The sequence below is a fragment of the Pseudorasbora parva genome, chromosome 6 (assembly GCF_024679245.1).
Source record: "Pseudorasbora parva isolate DD20220531a chromosome 6, ASM2467924v1, whole genome shotgun sequence".
Lineage (NCBI taxonomy): Eukaryota > Metazoa > Chordata > Actinopteri > Cypriniformes > Gobionidae > Pseudorasbora > Pseudorasbora parva.
The window spans coordinates 36,224,020-36,235,820 of record NC_090177.1 but is presented as its reverse complement, the minus strand read 5'-3'; the positions used below and the strand labels follow the sequence as shown (position 1 = coordinate 36,235,820).

The following is an 11,801-nucleotide window of genomic DNA, read 5'->3' as shown; positions in this document are numbered from 1 at the left end:
ATTTCACCTGATCAAATAAATACATAACAGTATAAATTCTGGTTTAATTTAAAAGTTAAAAGTCAAAGCTATTATAATCTACCTATAAGCATATATTTTTTAAAATCCCCCCCCCCCCCCCCTCAGTTTAGGCCTACACAAATGCTAAAATTGATTCAACTAAATATTATTGTTCAATCTAAAATGTTTGATATTAGCCCCAACAATTATATAGTAGGCGTATACACAATTATAAAAAATAAAATAAAATAAATACATAAAAAAGATTAATGGAAAAAAAAATCACATGTTGCAAGTTACACCCATAGGCCAAAATAAACCACGACGTCATGACGCCCAGGTTTTTGCGCCATGGCGTCATCGGCGCGCGTCCCAGCCGGATTGAGTATTTTTGGACAGGACAAACGGTGATGATTGTGTACAATATCATACAGCAGTGTGCTAAAGTGTCCCGTTTCACCGTAAAACCGGACAAGTGAGCAAACACGCGAGGGGCGTGAGTGAGTAACGCGGGGAGTTAGTTGGCATAGTCTGTGGGAAGGTGAGTAGTTTGTTTATGTTGACTGAAGGCAGAAAGTTGAGCTAGCTAATAGGCTAACCTCAACAGAAAATAATAAAGTGAAACAAAGTCAAACATCAAGAAAATATTGATCAAAATATCACTACTACGAAAACGAGGACGCTTCTGAACTTCATTCCGTAGTGCCATTACGCTTTTGTGGTAGTTTAAGGTTTACAGTTCTGTCAAATGTCTGTTTTCCAACTTATTGTTTTGTAAACATTAAATCCCAGTGTGTGTAGAGAAACTTTAAGAGTAAGTTTAATGACGTTCTAAAGATTGTCTGTATTTATGTGGTGACATTGCTTAAAATGACTTGTAGGAGAGTAGCCACATATGGGTTAAGAGGGCCAGTTGTGTTTATGCTAACTAGGAAGACTGTTGGATAAAATCAAGACAGCAATAAAGATGGAGGAAGTCTGCTCAAAAGAGTTTTTTATTAGTGAATTAATGCTTGTTTCAGGGTGCACTTCAGAGTTAAGCAAAAGCAATGCGTTAAATAACAATCACAGCTATGGATCTCATTATAGGATATTAAGACATCAGTTATTTGGGATATTCCAACTTTAATACGTTTTCATAGGATAAATTCAGCTAAATTTGGGCCATTGATTTTGAAATGACAGTAAAAAATGTCCCTGATTACCTTTAAAGTGATGCTCTATGTAAGCACTCCTTTAAAAAAATAAAATGCTCAAAGGATGACCTAGGCTAAATTTAAAGACAAGTAATGTTGAACGCCTAAATGATTTATTGATGGTATTTGCACATGGGTCAACTCAATGACAAATAACAATTTGACATAAAATAGTAACTTAAAAAAAGCATTTAAAAATCAATGTAAATGCATATTGAGTCAGGAACAACAGGACAAATCAATTTGTATTTAAACACGTTTCAATTGTTAAATAAGTGTGTAAATCCATTTTAACCAAATATATCTTAGCAAATAACCCTTACAGTGCCTAACACACTATTATTTTGTATTTATAATAATTTATAATTATTGCATCTTAGTGGCCATGTATTTAGTCTCTTTAGCATCCAATTGTACTCAGTGTTGGGGGTAACTAGTTACTAAGTAATTAGTCACTGTAATGTAACTACTTTTCCCTTGAAAAGGAAAGGGGGATTACTTTTATTTTGTGTGTCATTTATTTACAGTTACTTAGGATGTAATTGAACTAAATACTGTGTATAGACTGTAGAACAAATATAAATAATACAATAGTGGAATTAACATCAACATTTAAAGTCTAATTTTAAAATGCATGTTTTTATGTATCCTTCTCACATTTGTAATACATTGGTCAGTTAGATTAATTTTATAATTTCATAAGAATAATTGAAGTAGTTTTATGTTATTTACTTAAATGAATTAAAAAAGCCATTTCATGTCTATCCTTTAATCACTTAACTTGAGGTTGATATAGGATTTGAAAAGTAATTAGTAGTAATTAAATGCTTTTTGGAAACAGTCATTTGTACAGTAATCTAATTACACTATTGAAGAGGTAATTAGTAACAAGTAATTAATTACTTTTTTAGAGTTACTTGCCCAACACTTGTACTTTTAAAGAAAGAAAAACATGAGTATCATACAAGAAAACTGCATTTAATACAAAAACTATTAACATTTTCTAGTCACATTTTATATTAGGTGTCTTTAACTACTTTGTGCCAAGATTTAAATTACTGGAAATCATTTAAAACAATGCTCTAATTTTGTACATGCATGTTTTGCATTGTGGATTGTACTTATTGTGCTGCCTGCATATTACAGCTGTTATTTATTTCTGTAATGACATCTATAATTACACTTCCCTTAAACCTCAACCCCTTAACCCTACCCATAAACTGACCCATACCACCAAACCTGTCCCAACCTTACCCGTATCCTACTTCAATAGCAGCACGAGTGTTTTGCAAAAGCACATGGACAAGTACATCATACCTAATGTTTTTTTTTTGTTTTTTTTATGTAAGTACGTAAAGACATCTCATATAAAGTGTGATAGGTTTTACTTGACTTAATAATAATAATACGTTTTATTTATATAGCGCCTTTCCCATACTCAAGGTCGCTGTACACAAAATATATAAAATATACATACACAATATAGGACATAAACATACAAATATACAGAGGAGAAAAACAATTCTAAGCAGAGAAAGATCGGAAATGTTGTAAGAAAATATATGTTTTTAGTTGAGACTTGAAGGAGGATATAGTAACAGTGTCGCGTAGAGAAATTGGGAGGGAATTCCAGAGTTTCGGGGCCACAGCACTGAACGATCTTCCACCCATAGTACAGAGACGGAAACGAGGTACAGTGAGTAGTCTAGAGTCAGATGACCGAAGAGTACGTGGCGCACAATACCAGTGCAGAAGCTCAGATAAATAATGGGGAGCAAGTCCATGCAGACATTTAAAAGTTAACAGTTGAATTTTGTATTGGATGCGGACAGAGACAGGTAGCCAATGAAGATTATAGAGCAAAGGGGTAATGTGGTCTGATCTTTTGACTTGGTGGATGACTCTGGCAGCAGAATTTTGTACATATTGTAGTCTAGCGATAGTTTTAGCGGGAAGCCCAATAAGCAGTGAATTACAATAATCAATACGTGAGGTTATAAAAGCATTGATTAGAGTTTCGTTATCTTTTAGTGCTGAGAGCTGGTCGTAGACGGGCGATGTTACGAAGGTGGTAGAATGAAGTCTTGGTAACTGAACTAATATGAGCTTGAAATGTAAGAGCAGAGTCAAATGTTACGCCTAGATTTTTAGCAGTGTGAGATGGAATTACTGAGGACCCATCAATAAGTAGACTCAGTTATGACTTTTTTAGAATGGATGGTGGACTTGATGCAATACTGCCATCTAAGATTATTATAAACAAATGAAAGTGTAACACATCTTTAAACTAAAACTAACATTTTAGAAAATTAATAAAACATTATAATAGACAAACTTAACTAAAATGAATTTAGCTTAAATAATAATGTTTTTAAAAATATATATATTTCAAATAGGGACATTCAATGCATTTGAACCACCTGGTCGCACCACCTGACTTTTACAACTAGTTTTACATTATATAAACTTCTGCTTGGATGCCTGAATTAGATTTTGCCTATGCTAGCAAGTTAATACATTTAGGCTTGGTTTCACAGACGAGGCTTAAATTAAGCCTTAGTTCAATTAGTTCAAATAAAAATATTTTATTAATGTGCCATCTTGAGATAAAACAGGACTTGCTTAAACCCTGTTTGTGAAAGCGGGAAATTTATACAATAGCATTTTGCTGGTTTTATTGGTTGTACCACCTGACATGGAAAGTGTACCAACCTAGTACCCATTAAAAGTAGCTATTTTTATCAGTATTTGCGAGATATCTATAACCCCTTTCTCTCTGCCACAAGTATCAGTTAGGCTCGTCTGGATGATGCATTATCATGCTTACTGTTCACTTTTTCACGTCATAATAAAAGACCCACGTTTGCAGTTGTGCCACCCTGACACAAGTTTTTTCACCAGTATCTCACCAGCTTTAAAACTACTGATGTTTATATGAAAGGTTTCAACCATGAATTTCTTATTATTAAAACACCTTTTTATATAGTTTTCTTAGTCTGTTCATTTGTGTGGACAATTGCGCCACCTGACATTGTGGGGGTTTTAGATACCAAATATAAAAAATGCTAAACCTATTCAGCATTAAAACTAAATAGGTTTTATAGAATAAAATAATCAATTTCCTGACTTTATCGAATTGTTTTAAAAGGAACTAATGCACTTGGAACACAGAAATGTGCACGTCATGTCATTGACCAACATATACAATTTTAGCCATGAACTTGACTTAAAGGGTTAGTTCACCCCAAAATGAAAAATATTTCATTAATTCCTCACCCTCATGTCGTTCGACACCCGTAAGACCTCCGTTCATCTTCGGAACACAAATGAAGATAATTTAGTTGAAAGCTGATGGCTGAGAAAGGCTTCAAATAGGCCTTCATTGGCATTCAGTACATTTACACTCACAAGACCCATAAAGGCACTAAAACGTTGTTACAAAGTCCATCTCACTGCAGTGGCTCTACAGTAATTTTACGAAGCAACGAGAATAGTTTTTGTGCGGGGGAAAAAAGAACGACTTTATCCACCAAGTTATTGTCTTCCGCATATTTTTTTGCGCACAAAAACTATTCTCGTCGCTTCGTTAAGTTACTGCAGAGCCACTGCAGTGAAATTGACTTTGTAACAACATTTTTAGTGCCTTTATGGGTCTTGTGAGTGTAAATGTAGTAAATGCCAATGGAGGTCTATCTGAAGCCTTTCTCAGCCATCAGCTTTCAACTAAAATATCTTCATTTGTGTTCCGAAGATATTTCAAGATGAACGAAGTTCTTACGGGTGTCGAACGACATGACGGTGAGTAATTAATGATATATTAACTAACCCTTTAAGATTTGTGCTATCTTTGTTCCTGTTGGTGTCTAGAGTACATTATGTTAATGGGAGACTATTCTAGCTGTTCAAACTACACACCTACCAGACTGATCTCATGAAATGGCGTATGGATGACACGGCAATTCGTATGACATTTTGGCGTGCTATAAAGACGTATAATCGCTTTTTAGCATGTTTATCAACGCCGTTTCTTTCTACCCCCCTTACACTGCCCCTACCCCTAAACCTACCCATCACACACACAACCCCTAAACCTACCCATCACAAGAAACATTCTGCATTTTTACATTTTCAAAAAAACATAATTTAGTATGTTTATAAATCCATTTACCTTGTGGACACACATATTCAGACACATTTTGAACGCGTAACTCAAACGCTTCCCTAAACCTACCCATTTGTGTATTATAAAAAACAGGATAACAGGCAGATACGACTGCAGGCACAATTTATTCAGAAAGTACAAATACTCAAAGTGTTCCGAGGCCAAACGATTGATTTGTGTGAAGAAAATCCCCAAAAGCGCTCAGTAACGTCGAGTCCATCCGCCAAAGATTAATATATTTCAAATATTGCCGCTGGAAGAACCGTCACATCAGCTTTGACAGCATTGGCTGTCGTGTGTCTCGTGACCAATTGCGTCATTACGTCAGCTTTGATTGTAAAATGCCATTGGCTCTCGTGTGTCTCGTGACCGATCGCATCATACTCATCTTTGTCTCGTGTATCATTTGAATCAGAAATATTAACGAGTGCGTGTGTGTTCTGTTCACGAAGGGGCGCGATCATCATTTCAACGACTAAAACATTAAGATCAACTCTGTTCTTCACATGGAGATATCGTCTGACTTCAGAAGACTTGGAATGCAACATGAGTTAATACTTTTATACTATTTTTGCATAGTAAATTTGTTTTTGCAATAAATACATGTGACTGTACATTTATTTGCCTGTTACGTGTTTTATATTGTTGAGAGTGGGTAGGTTTAGGGTAGGAGTGGAGTTAGTTGCTCTAAAATATAAAATTAGGCTATAAATATTAATTCTGTAAGATCAGGTTGGCAGAATCACACGGCATAGACATACACGCGGAGATGATGGTTCGTTTAGGCGTAGACATACACGCGGAATCACACGGCGTACACATACACGCGGATAGCTCAAAATGCATATAGATAACATGCCACTTGCCTTTAGAAAGTGGCATGTATGTTTACGCAAAGTCATGATGTCATGTTGCACCTACTAGTAAATTTTGATATGTAGTTTGGCACATCTCTGGTAAAATGTACTCTCTCTGTTTGCCACAAGAATTGTCCTAAAATGAAGTTTCTGTTTGACAATTCATTTAAAATATGACAAGTTAAGATTTAAAATATTACTTTTTAAAGTTGCTGCAATCGTTTTTAATATGCATCCTGAATGTTGACGAATCTAATCTCAGTTTTTCTCTAATTGTTTTGCAGTGGTTGAGACTGCTTTTGTTCATCTTGCTGCTGTCATCCTAAATAATGGAGGAGCCCCATGTTCACTGCATGTCCTGCATAAGCAGGCGATGCATGGTCAAACCTGAACCCGGCACTTCCTGTGACCTCATCACCTGCCCTTTTGTATGCGGTGCCATCTTCCACAGCTGCAAGGCTATTGAACACAAGCTGCTGTGCCCGCTTGAAAGGGTACCATGTCTTAACCACAGCATTGGATGCCCTTTTACCCTGGCCCGTGGCCAGATGGCAGAGCATCTTGAGGTGTGTCCTGCAGGTGTGGTGTGCTGCACTATGGAGTGGAATAGGTGGCCAGTGAACTACGAGGATTATCGTTCATATGAGCGGCTGAGTCAAGAAGCGGATGAGGTGGAGCAGCTTGACATGGCGCTTGCCCTTCAGGACCAGCGCACCATGTTAGCATCACTTAAACTCGTTTCTCTGGCTCCCACTAGTGGCCCAGAGAAAAAGACTCTGGCAGCAGGACAAAGTGAAAAGCCTGGTCTAGTCTCAGTTGCTCAGGCTCCATGCATGCAGGTGGAAAACATTGAGATGGAGCCTACAGTTGGTTGTTCAAAAGACAAGATTTCCAATGGGATTAATGGTCTGAAAGAAGAGCATTATGGGGAGCTCTACCAAACCACGGTAGAGACTACCAAAAGCCTGGCCGCAGCTCTTAATGTCCTGATCCACCTCAATTCTTCTGAAACAGACTGTACAACCACTAATGCTTCAGCTGCACTTCCAGAATGCAATAGGGAACTGCGTGAAAAGGTGAGGATGAAAGAAGATGCTGGGTTCAGCTGTGATAAAATAGCCAGCGGAGTCAATGGCCTAAAGGAGGATCTACAGCCTCAACAGCACCAAAAACTCATGGAACTTGGCAGGAGCTTGGCCTCTGCCCTCGGTGCATTAGGAGATGTCGTCAAAGGCACTGAGCCAATTAGTGGCTCAATAGTTAATGATAACGGTAAGCAATCAGAAACGTTGGAGTCTCCAGATGTTGATATGAAGGACGTTACTTTGGAGATTGATGGTGAGCCTGGGGCTGTTGGGGGATTTGATGGTGGCGAAACCACTTTAGATGGTCTAGCTCATGAGGCAGCAGGTGAGTGTTGCCCATCCATGTTGGAGGACATAGACAGGCAAGGTTTCTGTAATGGCTCTCAAAGTATTGTAGAAGACGTAATAGAATCGAATACAGAACACCATCAAAACCTGGAGTCCAGAGGTTCTTGGGAGTTTATGGGTCCTTTAATTCCCCATAGACCAGAGATCAGACATGACCAACAAGCTTTCTTGATCCAGGAGGCATCTGGATTACAAGCCCCATTGCTCCAGCAGCCTATACATGCTCAGACTTTGACCATCCAGAGAGATGGCGCACTACCTGTGATGGCATTAGACTTTGAAGATAGGGCTTTTGAGAGGAAACTCCAAAACATTCAATTGCTGCGCAATTTTATGCCACTTGCACTTAATGGACGGAAGGGGTCGTTTACCGAAATGTTTCCCCATAGAAATCCACGTTGCAAAATGGAGGACAAAGCTGTGGACACGTCAGATTTAGATCAGGAGCCACTGGACGACCCCATGGGACTTGGCGAAATTGACTTTACGGCAGCAGCTCTCCTGTTTTGCCTGGAGGAGTCGCCACGAGCTCGGAGGATATCTGATACAGTCTATGCGTTTGGAGGTACGCGTGTTGACTTCGGCACCCAGACGTTTAGTTTCCCTGCTGCCATCTTGGCAACAAGTACGATGGTGGGAGAGGTCGCGTCCGCTTCCGCTTGCGATCGAGCCGCACCTCGCCTTTCACAGCCAAGTCCGTTTTGCACTCTGCGGCTTGATCTGACGCTGGAGCAGCTTGTGCCTCGCCCAAGCTGGGCTCCACGAGAGGGCTCCATGTTTACCTTTGAGTGCGGCCAGCTCTTCCGTCGAGAAGAGTTCCTCTCGCATTTCCGTAATGTTCATGGAGATATCCACTCTGGACTCAATGGCTGGATGGAGCACCGTTGCCCGTTAGCGTATTATGGCTGCACGTACTCTCAACGCAGATTCTGCCCATCCACTCAACGGTCAAAGGTTGTTCATGACCGCCACCTCAGGTCATTTGGGGTGAAACCCATCTCAGAACCTGTAATAGAACCTAAGTGTGATCACCTTAGTGGATTGCCTTTTGAAGTACTTCAACATGTAGCCAGATTTCTGGATGGCTTTAGCCTGTGTCAGCTGTCTATGGTGTCTCGTACAATGAGGGATGTTTGTGCCAGTCTGCTACAGAGTCGTGGCATGGTGGTGGTTCAATGGGAAAAGAAGCAATGTTTGGATGGGAGACGATCCTGGCAGATAAAAGACAAGGTACAGTATGTCTGAACAGTGGCCACATGCTAACTATGTCATGTGAAACAGCTTGTACTTGTACTTCTGACTGTACTCCTTTTCCAAACTCAGTGGAAGAAACAGTCTGAGCAGGTAACAAGTTTAACCATGAAATTGTTGTTGGTTATGTAAGTAACTGTTTTGTTTCCCTGCAGGTTTGGCGTTTCAGCACAGCGTTTAGCCCGGTTAACAGCTGGGAGTTTGCAGACATCACTAGCATGGCAGACCACCTGAAATGTTGCCCATACAATGAAGTCGTCCGACAAGTGGAGGCGGTTCCACTGCCCTGTATGTGCACGACCAGAGAGCTAACGCGGGACGGCAGATCACTTCGATCAGTTCTCAAGCCAGTATCATAACAATACAGAATCTTAGTTTGCAAACGTGTAACTAAAACACTACAATATCTAACCTCTTCAATCGACAATATAGTATCACTGTGTAAATAAAAGTAAACAAAGTATTTTTTTTGTTTTTGTTTTGATGTTAAGATTATTTTTTTATTAATATATAGAAGAATTTTGTGGTCTGATGGGGTGTGATGCAATGGTTCATCTACTAAAATCCTCTACTCCTCGGACAAACCCATTCTTGGATATCAAGACCAATGATGAGAGAGGACTGGTTTAAGGGTCATTGGTGAAACAAGGCTTAATTCAATGTGATTATATGAGCCTCAGCCTGTTGAATAGCACTTGATTTATTTGTTTTGACACAGCAGGTAATCTTTGTAAAGGTGATCAGCTAATGACTTCTGCTTCCTGTCAACACATATCCACACAAGTTTTGTCAAAAGTACTGAAGTCGGGACTGAAAATTAAAAAAAAGTGATGCTTTGATCGCTGTTGAACAGAATCGTACACACATCTGATTGGGCATTGTGCTCGCGCTAATAAAATATGTGTAATTGACTTCAATGATCAGCGATTCAGAAACATATAAATATACATCAATGATGATCTTCACCGAGCACTTGCATAGATGCACACTGAAGTGTTTGAAAGGTCCGCTGATAGACGCTTGCTTGTGCTTTCAACACCCTTCCATGTGATTTCAAACGCTCATGTGCATTGATCATTGTAGCCAATCACGTGTTTACATTTTTGCTCAACAACACTCATTTTTTTTTAAATTTCAGTACCGGTTTGGAACCGAATCAGGTACTTCTGACAACACTAATTCACACTATAGGATATTTGCATGGTTTGGTTAATCTATTGTGACCGTTTGAAAAAGGACACTTTCTTGGATCGTTTGTGATACAAGAAAAGTTGCGCACTGTTTTATGCTGACATTGCAGACAGGCTCACGTCACCCACTGAATCGGGAACAGCTGTCCTGCTTAAGAATTCAAGGCCTTCTGGGACTATATTGGGTTGCAGAGTAAGAGAGCTGTGCTGCTTTTTTTTATATCACATTGTCATAGAAAAGAGGGTTTTATTTGCAGATATTTTAAAATGACCTTAATCCAGAAATTGCACCAATGGACCTGACCTACAGTTAATTCAATGACTTCAGACACTCGGCATGTACTGAGGCATTCGTGCTAAAACATCTTGAACTATTTTAGTTCATTCTCCAATTCTAGATCACTCGGTATCGGCATGCCAGGTTAGCATGCCAACCATATATATCAACATTTAGAGTCAATATTTGCACTTTACTGAAATGTGTGGCTGTCTGCGCTCTGACCTGCAAATAGACACTGCAATTGCGTTTCCCATTGAGTGAGTGAGGGAAAGCTCAAGTAACACTATATTTGAGTACAAAGAAGAGCTCTATAACTTACATATATGTGATATGTGACATATTATAACCTGTCTGCATTTAAATGTGTGCTGTGAGCATTTGTGAAGGCTAATATTTATAGGTGTGATCTGCAGCTAATGAAACCACATAAGTGTTTATTTTCATCTTTACCTATAGGAGGTTTATGGAAAGCTATGCAGGGTTTACATGTTAGGAGCTGTTTTAGGCTTCTTAACTTGTGCGTCACCTAAGGTTTTGTGTTCATTTCTGTGTAATCAAAATGAAGTGATTTTATTTTTTGGGTAATGCAGTCCATATATTGTATTACTGAAGCCATGTTATAGTTTGAGTGTTTAAAATCTGAGGAGATATTGCCAGTACAGCTGTTGGTTGGAGATGCATGTGGTTTTTGACTTATGAATTAAAAATATATATTTTATTATCTTTATTCTGGCTCAATGTCTTTTATATATTTTAAAATGTATGTTTACAGACTACATCAAACCCTAATGTTCTGCTTTCCCGGAGATCGTGTTGGCTCTTAGTTTTTAACAAAAGTTTTTAATAAAATATTTTACTGTTACACTGTCTTACTCTTAAGTGTGTTTGTATAATTACTAAATCAACACAAAATAAAATGTCAGAATCAGAATTTGGCGTAAACAGAATGAGAACATGGATCCATCATGCCTTGTTACCACTGTGCAGGCTTCTGGTGGTGGTGTAATGGTGTGGGGAATATTTTCTTGGCACACTTTAGGCCCCTTAGTGCCAATTGGGCATCGTTTAAATGCCACGGCCTACCTGAGCATTGTTTCTGACCATGTCCATCCCTTTATTACCACCATGTACCCATCCTCTGATGGCTACTTCCAGCAGGATAATGCACCATGTCACAAAGCTCAAATCATTTCAAATTTGTTTTATGAACATGACAATGAGTTCACTGTACTAAAATGGCCCCCACAGTCACCAGATCTCAACCCAATAGAGCATCTTTGGGATGTGGTGGAATGGGAGATTCATGCCCTGGATGTGCATCCCACAAATCTCCATCAACTGCAAGATGCTGTCATATCAATATGGGCCAACATTTCTAAAGAATGCTTTCAGCACCTTGTTGAATCAATGCTATGTAAAATTAAGGCAGTTC

General features: G+C 38.8%; 1 protein-coding gene across 1 annotated transcript; it reads left to right on the top strand.

Annotated features, from left to right (window-relative positions):
- Positions 1 to 316: 316 nt before the first annotated feature.
- Positions 317 to 11,096, top strand: fbxo30b (F-box protein 30b). The gene is made up of 3 exons (XM_067446797.1): positions 317 to 541; positions 6,500 to 8,878; positions 9,055 to 11,096. The coding sequence occupies exons 2-3, from the start codon at positions 6,545 to 6,547 to the stop codon at positions 9,256 to 9,258; spliced, it is 2,538 nt and encodes an 845-aa protein (XP_067302898.1). The 5' UTR covers positions 317 to 541; positions 6,500 to 6,544; the 3' UTR covers positions 9,259 to 11,096.
- Positions 11,097 to 11,801: the final 705 nt, after the last annotated feature.